Source organism: Mixophyes fleayi, chromosome 5, assembly GCF_038048845.1.
Source record: "Mixophyes fleayi isolate aMixFle1 chromosome 5, aMixFle1.hap1, whole genome shotgun sequence".
In the NCBI taxonomy this organism is placed as follows: Eukaryota; Metazoa; Chordata; class Amphibia; order Anura; family Limnodynastidae; genus Mixophyes; species Mixophyes fleayi.
Window position 1 is genome coordinate 142,330,059 of NC_134406.1, and position 18,602 is coordinate 142,348,660.

Here is an 18,602-nt window from a genome sequence, read left to right on the forward strand (position 1 = left end):
TGTGAGCTGCCTCTCCCCTCCCTCTCTGGACACCACAGTAATAACAGATCTGGCCACCGGGCGGCATTTAATAACAGAGTGGGCCATGGTTGTTCAATTGGCCCACTGAGGACAGACCGGGTTGGCACGATATTCTCAATATAAGGCCCGGGTCTGTCACACACCCCTTGGTTTGCAACATGGTTTGTCCAGAAGAAAACTTATTCCTTTTTTTGCCTTATTTTCCTTAATGAATCAGGCCCCTTGGATACCAGAATATTCCTTATACACACATAAGCATGTAAAATGAAAATTAAATCTGTCGTAAAGGAAAAGTGTTATGCATCAAGAGATGTGAGTGCAAATTTAGCGCAAATGAAATTTCACAGTGAACCAGGCCTCTGGTGTGCTTATACTGCCTAGAAACAAACTACAGTTTTTAAGATCTCTCAGATATAGGTGCAAAGTCTTTAAGCTGTCTTTGTTTCAGATTCTTGAAGCACCTTGAAATACCTCCTTCTCCTTGTGCACAGACAAGCCCACCTTTCATGTCCCTCTATCTCATTGCCTAATTAATAATTAAGCACATATACATAGTGAAAGATACCCTATCCCTCTCAATCATGGCCACTTGACATTAGTGGACCCTGAAACTGAATCCCTACACTAGTGTCCAAATTAATATCTTACACCCACTTATTTACCCTTTGATTGAAAGAAAATTCCCATCTGGGGGTAAATGTATCAATGTCCGGATTCTTCAACTCCGGCGTGTTCAGCGTCTTCGGTGATTAAATTTAAAGCGGAGCTGCATTGTAAAAGGCAACTTCCCTTTACAATGCAGCACCGCTTTAAATTTAATCACCGAAGACGCTGAACACGCCGGAGTTGAAGAATCCGGACATTGATACATTTACCCCCTGGACTCTGTTACTATAAAGGTTAATGGTGAACCCAAACAAAAAGGAATTCTGCCAATTAAATGAATTGACCCTTCTTGGCTGCATTGGGAAATGGATCAATGTATTCGCAAAAAGTTTTTAAGGATAGATATTTTGTTTTCACTTCTGTATAAGGAGGTCATAATTATTATTTTCTATAGTTATATTGTTGTATAAATTATAAATATGTTACTGTTGAAATCTACAGTTGTTGTCATTGTACCTTTTCTTTCTCAGATTTAAAGATCATGGCACTATTTTTTACTATGTTTAACTGTGTAGCTGTGCTCTATCACTAATTTGCTCATGGTGTTGTCTATAGCCTCGTAATCTCAGCCAGGCTAAATGAGCAATTAGAGCAAGAGATATCATAAAATGAGACATGACTGCGCTGCTCAAGGATGTAGGAGAGGCAAAATGGACCAGTACACTTAAAGATTCAAATCTTTATGCTTATTTTTGTAGCATTATTTATAGGACACTACTTACAGGTAGTGAACACCAACATTTTTTCAGCAAAATGTCCAAGTAATATCTGCATCTATTTGAAATGTTGCAAATGTACTCATTGGAACAAAATCATAGTAATGATAAACATTTTCAGATTATTTTCAATGCTTAATATATGTGATACAATTGAAATTTGTGAAAAAAATTAACTTATAATAATACAGCAAATATAATTGCTTTGGGTTCATTCAGTAATTTTTTTTGTTTATTTTGTTTCATTTAGTTATCATTATCACAACCAAACTTTAACATTAACTAGAGGTCAACTCAGATATTATAGTAAAATGGGAAAAATAAATGATGCAATCAGTTCTGATTATGCAAGGCAGCAAATCTAGCGTGGAAACATTTTGCTGCATTTGCAAAGCTTGCCTGGGTTAAAACCTCAAGACTGCAATAAGAGTAGTCTGCACTTTTAATGTTACTGTACTGCATGTATAATATAATTTTGACTGGTGGTAGTAGTACATACTTTAAATAGACTGCCTGCAATCTCAGGGACACGGGTGGGGACATTTAAATTAATTGTCAGTAGTGAAGCGCCAGTGCCATCCTAAGCTCGCAGCTGTGCTAGTTCAACATGTAAATTAGTGGAACATTGATTTGGTTTTATTAGATTAGTGATGCCTAATGAATAGGGAGCATTACTAATTAATCTTTAGTGTTGTGGGCAGTATTCAGCCTTCCATATGAAGAAAACAGGCCAATCTGAAGAAAAGCATGTAGATAGGCTTCTACTTCCCCCTAAGAACAGACAGACTCGTGTGTAGAAACAGCTGGCCAGGACATGTGTGCGTTTGCACATTACGTCCACTCAGTTTATGAAGCTACTATTAACTACAAAATCACATGATAATCCTCTTGCAAAATGTGTAATCCGCAAACAGCCTTGTTCTGAGAGGATGCAGAATGAAAATAACAGATAAGGAAAGGAATTTAGAAAAATGGATGAAAACACAAATCATGAACTTATATATGACTGTAATTTACTTCTGTGATGTTGTAAAATCCAGAATGTTTGGGATCGATAATTTGGACGTTCACCTTGTTTTAAAGTTAATGGTCTGGATGCTGAAAATTAACATAGTCTGAAGAATAGATTGTTATAGTTCTAGGTGTACATTAAAACAACTGTTGCTCACCAAGACTAATTTGTTCTCTTGATACATGTACACAGCAAACTTTTATCCTGAATACAAAATATTACGACCTTATTGTACAACCAAAGACGTCTAGTTGTTTAGAGGCATGGTATTCTCGTTTGAGACTCACTTAGGGAACACAATTTCAAGAAAAGCATTTCAAAATCTGTCCAAAGTGGCTGGGCCAGATATTTTCAACACAATTTGAACATGCCAGTTCAGTTACTGACAGCAGGAAGAAGTGCATTGAGATACACAATATCACTTGTACTTTCTCCTGGAATCACTGTCTAAAGAGCAAAGTGATTGATACCATGCGTGAACTAGGAGAAGAGAAAGGATACTTCTACTCTCTCTACTGCACCTTATCCGCTCATACTGTTATCAACCAGTGATTGCAGAGAAAGCATGGATCATTGATGTATCAAACTGTACTTCATCCTGAAATCAATTATTGCAGAGAGTGGTGACCAGTTATTGGGAAAGGAGAGGAAACAGGTCTTTTGCCAAGAGGCAAGGTGAAAAAAATCCTCACTGCTGCTTGAACGATTGTACTGAGGCTCTCGCTTCTCCTCATGGAAAGAACAACACTGGTCCTGTCCATTCCTATATTTGTCCTTAACTTCTATGCATAAAATAAACAGCAGCCAGAAAAGCAATGTGTTCTGAAACTCCAATAGTGACACAATAGTGATTTCCCTGTCAAAAGGAAGAATTTCTGCTGTGAGAATGAGGAATGTAATCTTCTCACCGCTGAAGAGCTATCTGTGTGACATGAGAACAGAAGATTCCTATGTGTCACCCCACATTTCTGGCTGACTACTAAGACAATGATGCTGAACAACATACTGCCTATAATGCCTTTGGTGAAGACGTAACATTAAATTAATGGTCACTTGTCTTATTCTTAATACCCAAATTATGCTATTTTTACATACCAAATGAAGCAAAACAGAGAGCTATAGGAGTTACACCCACTAATTCTTTGCCCGCCAATTTTAACAGGACTATAAATTCTGTAAAATTGAAATAATGAAACTAAAGAGATCCGGTGATAAAACTGACCACTGTATAACTATATAAACCACATATTAATAGTAGGCTGAAAGAATGAATTTACAACAAAAGATTATATAATCCAAAACACAAGTTCATTGTCACATTATATCTACATTATTATTGATTAGCAACGCTATAAGTTTACTGACATAATTAGTATAATAAAGATGGATTTCAGCATTTTTTCACTTTTAATTTTTTTCATCTTACTTCAGCAAATTGTATACATCTATGTTATTTATATATTCCTTGTTTTATTGCTGGACAGATGCACTTAAGAATTTACTACACATTTGTATGAATGATGAATGATGAGCACCGCTGATCTTTAGCATGTCTTGTTAAATCTAGGTCACGACACGTCGCATGCAAAAAACTGATTACAGGGCAGAATGATTTAGTATATAAAAATAGAATGGAAAACAACTTACCTTTGGCACAAAAACTAGACATAGTGTAATGGTACTGCAGAATATGATGACTAAAGCCACAATACAGAACTGGACATTAGGTTGGTCTTTGGTAAGAAAGGAAACTGCGGCTCCTATAATACACATGATTCCCACGTTGTACACACTCATTCCTATATATTTGCTGTCATTCAGCGCTGGAATGCTTACGTTCCGGGTCTCCCATGCCAAAAAGCAACCAAACAACTGGTAGAAAAATACAATAGCATTTTAAAATTGTATTGAAGTCATCATTATCATTATACTGTACCTCCCCAAAATAGCAACAGTACAATAACTTTTCTGATAAACTGGATGAAGCTGAATGTTGCATGTTTAATACATTTTGTTTCATATCTGATTTGGATTATAGTTAATTTGCTTATTAGGGTAATAACATCCCAAAGGATATAAGGCCAGGCTCTCATAGTAAATTTTAACCAGCGCTTATTTGCATGTGAACACTTAAATAAAAATGTTTGACAGTATCTTACACATACTGCGCTGTCCTCACTGTACACTGCAATTTTTTTCTGTTGCATGAGCATAAACAGAGGTGACATGATCTTAATCTCACAGATAAGTACTCTGAGTAACAGATAAACACATCGAGACTCATTTACAAATAGCACTGCTTTTTTATTTTCACAAAAAATCCACATCGGAAACAAAAATGTCACTTCAAAGTCTAACCTGCTAACCCTTCATTTAAACTTTTAGATTTGTCTCCAAAAATACTGGTTAGTTTACCTTTATTTATTAACCATTAGTGGGGCCATCGGATGTCTTTATAACTTGTGTACAATGAAATATGTAAAAAGCGTTCAAGGGGTACCTCGTTCATCATAATTTTGTCACTTTGCATCATTCAGGTTTTACCATTTCACCTCACATAATAAGTCCTAAAACCATTAATACGTTTTGCTTATAGCACCAGTAATGGCTGGACTCTTACCACACATTGTAAAAGTGATTCATTCATAAGATTCAGAGTATAGTATAGATGCGTCTGGAAAAAATAATAAATTAATAGTCATCATCATCAACTTCTTTCCTGGACCAAGCTGTTTGAATGGCCAGTGGAAGAGGTTGTTGTAAATTATTTTCACCTGCGTCACTTTGTAAACAAAAATATATGATGTTTATCTTGCAGTTGTTAATAGCGATTTTTACTTGTTGCCAGGAGGTCATTGGAGGTCGCCTTGGCTCCTCCATTGCATTCACTTGTGGTAAATGCAAGTGAATGAAGCAGAACGAAAAATGTAACGCTCCCCAGAGCACTACCTAATACCTACATAATATTCTACACTACCTAAGCACTACATAATGTTCCAATCGGTTGTGTTTCATTAGTGTGACAATTTAAATGCATTTTCATAAGCTAAAAAACTCTAGTACAACACAAATATTGACACCAATAGGTAGGAGGCCTTATAGCTGTGCAATGTATGCTCCAAGGCAGATCCCCAGATACTGTCGTGGGAGAACAGCCAGAAATATTCAGGTGCAATATACAAAATGTGATTTTATATTACAATTTATATTATACTTTCAAACTGTGTTTATTATGTCATTTTAAAATATTAGTAAATAATTATTTAATTCAGCTTTAACTCAAAAATGTATATATTTTAACAAGACATGTAACATAAAATACTGGGCATTTCTCTTGTGTGTTCCTAGACTAACTGCATAAAGGTGTTATCCTTATGCTAATTATGTTATGTTTACTATTTAAATTAATAATACTGTTCATTAATCATTAAATGAATAATATTATTTAATTTACAATGTAAACATAAATTACATAGTGCTGTACATAACTTTTGTTCTTTGTTTGAAGATAGTTAAGTAATACATATTCCAACATTTACATAACCCCAACCATACTGATTTCTAGTGAACAAATGGAACAAGACATCAATTTGGGGCATGACCTTGGTAAATGGCAGGGTTGTGATTCATTTTGTTGCAATTTTTTTATTTCTTGAATGTAGGTAAGTAAGTATTTACTCAATACCATTGAGATGTATGAGGTCATAAATATGTACTGTTGGTCTTGCAATTAGTCATTCAGATTGCACAACATTTAAAGTGAAGTTAAGACTGGCCCTCATAATTATATGATCAGCAAATGCATCATGTCATAGAAACCAATATGCACTACTTATTAAAATTGAATAATTTATCTATTTATTTCTTTATTTCTCGGTGAAGTCACCATTGATAGGAAAAGAGTCATTAAAGGTAATACCTTAATCACAAAGAGGTCCTTGTAAAGAGAATAGCATAATATAGAGGTAGATAAACCTTCTAAGCTGATAGGGAATGTCATGATTATATTGATATCAATCAAATGAAATTACACATTTGGGCCTCATTTAGGGATAGTAAAAAATACAACGAATATACAACTGGACAAAGCGGACCTGATTCATTAAAGAAAGTAAAGCAAAAAAAATTAGTAACTTTACACCTTGATAAAATATGTTGTATTGGAGGGGGGGCGGGGTAAATTTAAAATGTTATGGCCGATTTATAATTGGGAAAGAACATGTTCTAACTCAACTTTAAATTTCAGTGTACAAATAAAGCTATCAAGTATTTGTGTGCTACATGAAAAAACAGCCAGTATATAACGTATGTGCAAAATAATAAACAAATATGCACCCCTTAATGTGTAACATGGTTTTGTCCAGGAGAAAATGTAATCCTTTTTTGCCTTACTTTTCTTAATGAATCAGGCCAACCATGTTAAAGTGTAATTTTTTTTTGCATTTGTAAAAAAATACTGCTGCTTTTATATGTAGCATCATCATGTACAGCTTTATTTTTACACAGTGGTTGAAAGTTACTGTAGAATGCTCCCACTCCCTACTATCTTTACATTTTAAATTTGCCTCGTTGTAGTGTAACATGGTTTCGCCAAAATACAAAATTGCACCATCTAGACTGAGTTACTCGTAACTCTAGATGAGGCACCCTAGACATTATAATACATTATAACCATCAATATGACATGGCCATAATAATTATATTTTATATTAAATAATGACCTTAAAATATTAACTTCATCATATGCTATTAGAACAAACACTGAAAAAATGATAAGAAATTGCAAGATATTAGGGATGTGGTAATAAGAATATTAAAGACAGATTTTAAGAATTCTGATCTAAAAACGTGACCTGGGCATAGGTTACAATTAGTGAGTGTTGCTACAAAACCTGACAATTTGGCAAACAGCTGCTCAACTGATATCCTAGATATAGCAAATAGTCCTTTCATGTTATAATAATGACAAGAAATGGTCAGCCTGATCCTTATGGTATTTGCATAATCAATAATAGTCCTCTATTAATTGTTTGTGGCACACATACAATACAGTATACTTTATAAGTTATATACCAATGTCCGTTTTGTAGGTTGTCATTGGGACGCCAATATACAATTTACTGATTGCAGGGATATTCTACTTTTACTATTATGCCCTATTAAGAAGATACTTTACTCAAAAGCTTTGTTCTGAGTCTTGCTTGTGTTAATACTATATAAAAAAGGCAATTTATATTACACCTAGCATAAAGAACCAAAGTTCTGCTGTGCAGAGAGTTTAAGGATTGTTTAGGGCCCATGCATTTTGTATCTGAGGAGCAATGACACACCAAGCAAAAAAATATGCATACCTAATTGTATTTTGGATATTAATTTCAAACTTTTCAGTAGCATCTTGGACTCTTCTAAATGAAACATCAGACAGGTTTTATTCTGAAGCCAAACCACTGATCACACACACCAGGCACATTACAGATTTAATCTCTTTGGTCCAAACTAATTGGGAGAAAGGGAATCTCAGACAGGCACTGATGCTTTGCTGTATAAATCATAGGTGAGACTCTCTTTTTTTTACACACTCTGACCCCCCCCCTGCTCTCTCAGACTGTGGTGTACCTCTAGAGAAGTAAACTAATTAAAAAAAACCTAATCAAAATAATGATAAGAAACAATGTGACCCAAGGTACCAATAGAGATGTGGTCAGAAAAGCTATTGCTGTGCTTAGCATTATTTAGGCTGTAGTTTTCAGCATGTATGGTCCCAAAAGCAATATATTGAAATGAACACCTCATAAGACATGTAAACCTACAGTTATCTGTACACACATTTCATATATGTGTGTACTTAGTCAACTCATCAAGGGACAAATGTTGATTTTGCACATGGATCAATGTCAACTATATATAGAAGTCTCACTTACCATAAGAAGCCCTTTGTAGGCATAGACAATTCCAAGCCAGATTGTCATGTGAGTGTTCTCACAGTGCTCCAAAAAAGGAAGAATTGCAATGTCTCTCCCTGCAGGATCCGGCTGGAAAAAAAATAATTAAACAATTCAGAGATTTAAATATAGATTTCTATTTTTTAAAAATAGTGAACTGCTTCCAAAAGTGGCAATTGAAATGGCACCTCTGTCATGCCATATATACTGATATAAACATTTCTCTCAGTGTAGTATACACTATAGAATATAAGTACATTTGTTTTAATATCATTTGATATACCAGCAAGACTTACATTTTACTTTAAAACTCCATTATTAACACTACCAAGAAGTTAGAATTGACTATATTATTGTTTTTGCAATTCATTCCATACATTTGGCTGCCCTCTAAAACTTGTTACCAGAAACACCTGCTTATTTATATGCTCACCCCTGTGCAATATAATAAGCACTTTTCTTGACATCATTCTCTACCAACAATGGAACTCCCACTGTAAGATTTATCCATTACACAAATAAAGGTTATGGACTAAAGATATAACTATGGGTTGAAGATATAACACTACCGGCACTGTAAGTGGAACCTGCCTATGACTCAAATGGATGGTTTTAAAATGTTTTAGCTATTATCTAGCTAGTTGGCATTATCAAAGACACCATGGTTAGGGTTTTATGGAAAATCAAAAAATATAAACATTGTTAGTGCTTGTCATAGCTACCAATATTGGAATAACATTTGCAATGACACTTCCAGTGTGATCAATCACTAGGTTGCCAATTATATACATTAATGCCCACCTGGAAGCTCAGTTGATTGATCCCTACCAACAGCCCATCTATTATTGTAGTTTCCATCAGGTTGATCATCAGTTGCAATAATGCACTCCAGGATGTCCATTACTTACAGTAGTGCCCTCCAGGATGCCCATCAAAACACATCAGTAAATAAATATTGCTTAACCTGATGCTAACTTTTTCCAACTTTAATTCCTATGAGAGATACAAACTGACATTCTACCATTACTATTAATGGTTATAACCAGACAAATCCCTAATTGCTGAAGCAAACCCTCAGATTAATTATGAAATACACTCCAATTAATTGTGAAAGAAGACCAAGAAAATTGTTTTGCTAATTTTTAACAGTAATTACTAGCAGTTAATATTGTTTATTGTTTGCTGGTACCCATTATAAGGTAAGTTAAGCTGGCCATACATGCTAAAGGACAACAAAATCTCCACACTCCATTGTAGGCAGCTCAAGCTACTTCTACATTTTTAGGGCAGTTGCCTGGTGGCATCTGAAACAGGTCAAAAGCTGAGAATATACACAGTAGTTTGGCTTTTTGAATAATATTTTTTAACGAATAAAAAATGTATTTTAACATATTTTTTAATTGAATATCGAAAACTGTCTCAATGAAAACAATGCCAAAATGTTTCAAATTTAACTTGACCATGTGCTAATCAACTTGAACATGGTCAAACCTGTTGCTCTTCCTCAAATTTAGCCCATTTTTTTTAAATTGATATAAAATTAGAAAAATAAAATACCAAAAAACATTCAAATTTTACAACGTTTGACCAGTTCAAGCATCTTTAGTCATGAATAAACTGTTTAGTCTTGCAATTAGAAATTTAAATGTGTTAACATTCATAGTAAACTAATAGAAACAAAAAATGTAACCTAGTAATTCTCTCTTTTCTTTTAGAGATATGCTATAATTAATAAAATAGAATAAATATATACAGGGAAAAAACTCTTAAATGTATGACCTTAATCACAAATGAAAATAATTATAATAAGCACTCGACTGCGCTCCTATCAATCGCCTCTTCCCACTCAATAAGAATCACACAAGTTGTAAAATAAATCAATATGTAAATAATATGGTAGAGATTCCAGTGCTATTGTCTGTATTCTAACATAATAAATAAATAATAACATACTTTTATTTTGTTGTAAAGTATGTGTCCTTCCTCCAGTGCTTTTATGCGATTCACACTCCCGAAGTTTTCAAATAATATTGGTCACATAAAAAGTAAATATATATAACATAGCATAATACTGTTACGATATCTATGTTCTCATATAGACGTGAAATAAAGTGACATCGGTATTGTGTATAGTTCATCAATTAATTTCTTAAACCTGTGTCAACTGATGGGAATTCACTCACTAGTCGTAACAATATGAATTAGTGGTGCTATATAAATAGCTGCTGATAATGATGATGTGAGACTTATTATGGTGCTATAGCTACTCCTTTAATCAATGGTAATTACCTTCCTTTACAATGGGATTTTACAGCGATGTAACAAAATTGTCACTGATTAAAAGAGGAGCAATAGCACCACAATAAGGCTCACATATTGTTACGACTAGTAAGTGAATTCCCATCAGGGGACACAGTTTGAATTGCATTTAAGCATCGAAGGAAGGACACATACTTCGCAACAAAATATACGGTAAGTATGTTCTTATTTTTTTATTCTGTTAGAATATGGTCAACAGCGTATTATTTACTTAATCACAATTTAGACATTTATTATTTCCTAAAACACTGCCCTTGTGCAGAATGATATTATATGGAAAGAGCTACGCCTTCCAAGCATATAATACATTTCACTAAATGATGATATGACAGCAAGTATTTAATTTCTGGCAAACTATTTTCAGTTACCTATTACTAATCTCTTTAGAGCTTAAGGGTCTGGCAAGATGCTTAAATGTTCTTCTGATCCTCAAGCACAGAAGGACTTAATCTTCCTTCATATTTTTCTTGCAGAAATTCTAGTTATGTCTATTGCTTTAAATACTCTTCAGGTATATAAAGATGACTTTTATTTTATATGGGCAATATTATATACCAGAGACAGTTATTATGTGTTCTGCAAATAATGACAATGCTGAATGTGCACATACCATATTAGTTATTATACTTTAGGAAGAAAAGTAGGTGAATCTCAAAATGTATCTGGAGTCATGGGCTGAACAGGTGAATAAGCAGACCACCACTGGTGATGTTCAACACAGATATTTATCAATATGTATTTGCAGCATGACTCATTATTATTATTATTATTATTATTACTATAAATTTGCAATGTTCCCCAGTGCTCCGCAGCACCGTACAGTAAGGAAAACAGTACCTACATAAAACAGGGTCATGCAAGGTAGACAAAATAAATACAGATATGAAAACAAAGGGTATGAAAGACCTTAGGAGGAGCGAGCATGGCTCAGAGTGCAGATTGAGACAGTTGTAAATTAGTGACATTAGTGTGAGTAGTATCATTGGGCATAAGGTCACCTCTAAAAAAGAAATGGGTTTTCAAAGAGCATCTAAAGATTTGAAGGCTGTGGGAAAGTCTGATTGAGCGTGGTAGGGAATTCCAAAAATGAGGAGCAGCACGGGAGAAGTCTTGTAGGCGGGAGTGAGAGGTGGTTAAAAGAGATGAGACAAGGCGCAGGTCAGAGGTAGATCTAGGAGGGCGGGACGGAAAGTATTTTGATATGAGATTTGAGATGTATGTAGGGGTGTTGTTGAGGGCTTTGTAGTTAAGGGTGAGTAATTTGAATTTGATTCTGGAAGACACAGGGAGCCAGTGTAGGGATTTGCAAAATAGTGCAGCAGATGTGGAGTGGTGAGAGAGGAAGATCAGTCTTGCAGCAGCATTTTAGGATGGATTGAAGTGTGGCTATATGGGTGTCAGGAATGCCAGATAGCAGGAGTTTGCAATAGTCAAGATGTGAGATGATGAGAGAATAGATAGGAGTTTTGGTAGCATGTTGAATAAAAAAAGGGTGTATTCTGGCAATGTTTTTAAGGTGGAGACCACACAACTGGAAGAGAGTCTGGATGTGAGGAATAAAACAGAGGGCAGAGTCAAGTGTGACATCAAGGCAGCGGGCTTGGGAGACTGAGGAAATTGTGGTGTTATTGACAGTGAGGGAGATTTGAGGTCAGGTGGTGACTCTGGGAGGAGGGCAGATAATAAGCTCTCTGCTTTGGACATTTTGAGCTTTAGGTAGTGTTGGGACTCATGACTCTTAACAGCTCCCAGAACACAAGTTAAAAAAAATAAAAATGATATATCATGTATAAAAATTCCGGACTGTCATGGTTGTTTACTAATTATGATTAGCATGGGTACAAGAGCAGACATTGTGATTTAGGTTGACTGTTGGGGTGCATTTTGCAGGAACTTTTAGTGATCAAGATAACTCAATTTGCTAATGTTTCCCAAGCAATGGTGTCTAAGAGTATGTTAGCCTGAAACTCCATGGAAAAAAAATCAACAGCAAGGGGCAGATATGTGTTTTCATTCATTTTAAAAGCAAGGCAAAACAGGTGATTAGCTGCAAATGTAAACCTGTGAAACTAGAAATGGCTAGTCGAGATCTCTGTAGAACAAGATATCATAGTTCAAACTGCTCATCCCTTCTGGCAAAGCACATTTGTGAGTTTAGTGGTGCAAAAAGCACAGACAATGGACTACTGAGCAGTGGATTAAGGTGATAGGAATCATCTTTCACTAAATGCTTGACAAATGGATGAGTACACGTGTGGCACAAACCTAAAGAACTCTAAAGATTGTTTTCAACAGTGAAGGGTTCTGGTGATTCCATAATGCTGTAGAATGGTATTTTCCTTGTAGAGTTTTGGTGTAGTTCTTTCCTTGAAAAGGAAGGTCAATGCTAATCACTACTTATTGCCCTGAGTGATCATCTTTACCCACCCCATGTGTGTATATATATTTATATATACATGCATTCTCTTGTTACTCTGACCCCTGCTGAAAATCTTAAGTGATTGAAACGATCAATGGGTGCAGTGACTTGTTTTTCTGATTTGAAAATCACGCTATATATTCTGTGTTATATCTAGATTTTTCCCATTGCACTAAATATTGAGTTTATAACATGTTGCGGACTGCTATTTGTATTACAAAGATTCATATTGTAGGATATTCTTGAAGTTGGGTATCCATCATAAACATGCCATAGTGGCAAAGTAATATGCCATTGTCTGTCCATGACTTCTGAATATAAACCAAAACCCGCTGTTACAATGAGCATATCAAACTCACAAAGACTTTACTTTACTGAGTGGATAGCAAACACTAGCTGAATTGACCCTCAAACTTACTGGTGATCGGTAGGCACATTGCAGAGTTTTTCTGTATTATATTGTAAATATATATTATACAATGTGTATTTGTTTTATTGTTTTTATAGAACTTGATACCCTTCAATATTTAAAGCAATTGGCCCTTGGATATTGGGGCTTCCCTGGTACACCCACTTCCTTTTTTGTCTCCCAGGCTCCCCTCTTGGTGGTTGGCCCTTACTATAACTTAGATTGCATGTCTTTGAACTGTCCATGTTTTGCTCTGATTGGAGTCGGTGCTTATAACCATAGTTATAGTCACAATTTGCTTGGAACAGGCTTGAATTCTTGAGGGCAAAAGGGGAGTGGCCTACTCTATTGGGAGTGTGCCCACAGCTAAATATGGCTTGATTAGTCTGTAGTAAGCCTCAGTATTACTACTGGTATCTCTGCTTTATAGAAACAATAATAAAATATTACCATTTATGCAAAGAAAACAAAACATTTTATGAAAATATTAAACCATTCTACTTCCATTTTAAGCTTCACTGTCAATTAATCAGCCTAGAGGAACTAGCACTTCTGTATTTCAATTGCATTGCTACTATTATAATAGCGTTTTCAATGTCTCTTATTTATTTATTTAGATCCCTGTTTATTTTCGAACAATATATTTAATTAAAATAGGTCAACTGGTCCTAAATTTGTTGTTATGTATTCATGGTTAGGTTAGTATGTTATTTTTTTTTTTTGTAAAATAATGTCAATAATGAGCCAACTACAAATGTCTGTGTTTTTTTGCATGTTAACAATCTGCTGCATTTGTTGATTATATATACTGCCATAAATATTATTATGTAATTAGTGTTGTACATGCCTGCAGGTGCTGAGTACAACTGCAGGAGACCAATGGTGAATTAATTCTTGGGGAGGACATGGAGACAGTGATGAATTCACAAGGAGATTTAATGAGCCCACTCGATATCAGGACTGCACAAAAGCACAGCATAAACACTCTGTGGGGGATTATAAAGACAACTGAGCCATAGTCTTGAATATATTGAATTCACATCAAGATAGATGATTTAGATGATCTGGCAAAGCAGACTATTCCAAACATTGGACTATAAAAAGACAATACATAGAAAATACTATGTAAACTTGAATCTCAAAAGAGAAAGACTATTATAGAGAAAACACCATACATACATACATCAGCCACAACATCAAAACCATGACAGGTGAAGTGAATAAAATAGATTATCTCATTACAATGGCACCTGTCAATGGGTGGGATATATTATGCAGCAAGTGAACAGTCAGTTCTTGAAGTTAATATGTGGAAGGAGGAAAAACATACAAGTGTAAGGATTTGAGCGACCAAATTGTGATGGCTAGATGACTGGACCAGAGAATTTCCAAAACAGCAGGTCTTGTGGGGTGTTCCCAGTATGCAGTGGTTAGAACCTACCAAAAGTTATCCAAGGAAGGACAACCAGTGAACTGTCAACAGGGTCATGGGCTCACAAGGCTGATTGATGTGTATGGGGAGCGAGGGCTAGCCCCTCTGGTACAATCCCACAGAAGAGATACTGTTGCACAAATTGCTGAAGTTAATGATGGCTGTAACAGAAAGGTATCAGAACACACAGTGTATCACCGCAAGCTGCTTAGTCGCAGACTGAACAGAGTGCCCATCCTGACCCCTGTCCACCGCTGAAATCCCCTACAATCGGCATGTGAGCACCAGAACTGGACCATGGAGCAATGAAAGAAGGTGGTCTGGTCTGATAAATCACATATTATTTTAAATCATGTGGCAGCCCGGTGCGTGTGCATGATTTACCTGGTGAAGAGGTGACACCAGGATGCACTATGGGAAGAGGGCAAGCTGGCGGAGGCAGTGTGATGCTCTGGGCAATGTTCTTCTGGGAAACCTTGGGTCCTGACATTTATGTAGCAGTTACTTTGACATATACCACCTACCTAAACATTGTTGCAGGCCAAGTACATGCCTCCATGGCAACTGTATCCTCTGATGGCCGTGGCCTCTTTCAGCTCTATAATGTGCCCTGCCACACTGAAAAAATGTTCAGGAATAGTTTGATGACCATGACAAAGAGTTCAAGGTAGTGACTTGGCCTCCAAATTCCCCAGATCTCAATCTGATAAATCATCTGTGGGATGTGCTGGAAAAGCAAGTCAGAGTTATGGAGTCCTCTCCTCGCAACTTAGGACTCAAAGGATCTGCTGCTAATGTCTTAGTGGTACCACAGGACACCTTCAGAGGTCTTTTGGCAGTACAAGAGGAACCTACACCATATTAGGCAGTTGACATTAATGCTGTGGCTGATCGATGTATAAATAATCAAATGTTGGAAAGCTTTCAACATGTACACCATCTGTATATTTAAGGATCAGCTGAGCCTTCTGTTATAACCAAATATTTTCAGATGTTTATAACTTTTAAATATTATAACAAATCTTCTTGAATACTGGTCGCTGAGAAATACTGGGAAGATTACATTTTTAGGAAATTTTAAGTGAGATCCGTTAAGCCTATTTTGAAATAAACAAATAATAAATGAAGGGATTTTTTTTTCAGAACTGATTATCCATGAAACTTGGTATAGGTGAAGCATTTATATTGGACTGTTCTTTTATATAAGTTCTTTCCCTTTTACCAACCGTAAAATAAATGCAGAGGAGACCTACTCCCAGTTTCAAATGTTAAAATTATACCTAAGAAGTGGGAGTCAAGGTCATATTCATTCTAGAGATGCTCAGGCTCCGTTCCCCGAGAACCGAACACACCCGAACTTAGCATATAGCTTTTTTTCGGAATTGTAAACGATGCAAAACATCATCGTTACGTCAGATCTCAGATCTCGCAAGTTTGGAATTCTATAAGTACCGTTCTCCACGGTGATCTAGCGCCATTGGGCAGCAAGCTAGATAGTATAGAAAGAGGAGGGGGTAGCATTGTTCAACAAAATCTACAGTGACATTTTTGAGAGCTCCATTGCTCCATTGCTAATTATCATTGCTGAAATACAAATACTTGGGTTGTAGGCTTGGTGCAAACTGTAAATCTGCAGTTACATTCTACTGTGTTATATAGATAACACACAAAGAGGAGAGCTCCATTGCTAATTATCATTGCTGAAATACAAATACTTGGGATGGCAGGCTTGGTGTAAAACTGTAAATCTGCAGTCACATTCTACTGTGTTATATAGGTAACACACAAAGAGGAGAGCTCCATTGCTAATTATCATTGCTGAAATACAAATGCTAGACCTGGAAGGCTTTTCTTCTGAAATTGCAGTCAAATTATACGGTGTTTTATAGGTTGCACACAAAGAGGAGTGCTCATAGCTAAGTGTCATTGTTGAAAGACAAATACTAGTCCTTGCAGGCTTTTCTTCTGAATTTGCAGTCAAAGTGTACGGTGTTATCAAAATGGATTCACAGCAGTAAACAGTAGAGCAGGAGCACCAAGCAGCTGCTGGCACCAGTCATGATGATAGTAATCCTTCTACGTCATTTGGTAATGCTTATGTAAAAGTGCATAGTGTTTTTAAGTCAGGCAAACAAAAATGTAAAATAAACACCTTTTACCTTGGTCAAGAAAAAAATACCTGTAATCCAGGCAAAGTTATCTACAAAAAAAAAAAATGCCAACATGCCTTTCTACACACGCAGTGGCAAAGAAAGAATGAGGCCTTCGCCTTTCTCTATGAGTGCGAATTCTGCAATTGGAACTGAGGCATCTACTTGTAAGGTAAGTCGTGACCAAGCAAGACCTTGTCATTTGGACTCCAAAAGTGGTGTCCAAATACATTTACGTGTAAAAGCCGAGCTGGAAGAAAACAGTAAGGCATTAGAGGAAAATGTATGTTCGGATTCAGAAATGACACAAATCTCTGAGGAGAGTCCATCCACGAGTGCTATGTGTAATCGTGACCATTCTGATAGTGAACCCATAAAGAAGGCCCCTTTCAGCATTTCTGCAGATGTGTGCCTGAACAGGCCGAGTGTAGCCGACCAATTGAGGATGCCACTTTGGACTTGCAACAGGATGAGGGGCATATTTGTGTAGCCGACAAGGGCGCTAATGAGGATGTTGATAAGGACGATGTTGTTTGTGTAAGTCCTGCACCGGTGGAAGCTTTCTGGCACGTATTAAGAAGAAGGCCATTTTCATGCCTGGACATAAGACCAAAAAAATCCACTTCTTATGTGTGGAATTATTTTCCCCAAATCCTGACAAAAGTTAGCTAGCCATTTGTAGCGTATGTAAAGCCACAGTCGAGGTAGGGACCTTAAACATCTAGGAACCTCATCCATGTTATGCTAGTTGAAGCGAATTCATGGCAAGCTGTTGGTAAAATCAGAAACTTATGCTAAAAAAATAACAACATCAGCTAGGACCGTTCTCTTACCTACATCCCGATGCCTGCAATCTACACCCACAACACCGTCCTCATCAATATTCTCAGTAGCGATCAGAGTTAGTCCTGCATCCAAGTTGCTAAGGCTAGATGACTCCACTATCCTGGATTCCTCAGAAGAGTTCTTGAGCATTAGTCCCACTGCTGCTGCTGCTGTTGCTGTTGAGGGTGAATCTTCATCCCAGAAGCAGACCAAGAAGAAGACTACTAGTAGTTTACAACAATTGACTGTTAAACAATCCTTTGCAAGAGGAAGTAAGTATGAAAGCTGTCACCCTGTCGTAATGCGGATCACAGATGCCATGGGGACTATGCTAGTATTAGATCTGCGTCCAATATCCACTATTAATGCAGCTGGTTTTAGACAGTTACTTAAGGTCTTGTGTTCCCATTACTAAAATCTATAACGACACCATTTCAGTAGAAAAGCTACTCCTCACCTCTACCAGAAAGTTTGTAAAAATGTATTTATTGGGCTACAAAATGCCATTCTACGACCGTACACTTAACCACAGATATGTGGACAAGCAGAACTAGGTAAACTAAAGGTTATATGACTGTGACAGCCCACTGGGTTGGTGATTTGCCTTCACCAGCAGGAACAGCAGCAGCATGTTCCCAAGTACGTCACATTTGTCAGAGGCAGGCTACTTGGTGCATCTTCGGCTTCACTA

At 36.4% G+C, this 18,602-nt stretch overlaps 1 protein-coding gene across 2 annotated transcripts in view; it reads right to left on the reverse strand.

Moving 5' to 3' along the window:
- The window catches only part of GABBR2 (gamma-aminobutyric acid type B receptor subunit 2), a 683,104-nt gene that overhangs the window by 54,816 nt on the left and 609,686 nt on the right, over nucleotides 1–18,602 (reverse strand). For both annotated transcript variants that reach the window (XM_075212899.1, XM_075212900.1), the window contains exons 14-15: nucleotides 8,337–8,447; nucleotides 4,063–4,287 (exon numbers count right to left, since the gene is read on the reverse strand). In XM_075212899.1, coding sequence (XP_075069000.1) covers nucleotides 4,063–4,287; nucleotides 8,337–8,447 — 336 coding nt within the window. The remainder of the gene's footprint in view (nucleotides 1–4,062; nucleotides 4,288–8,336; nucleotides 8,448–18,602) is intronic.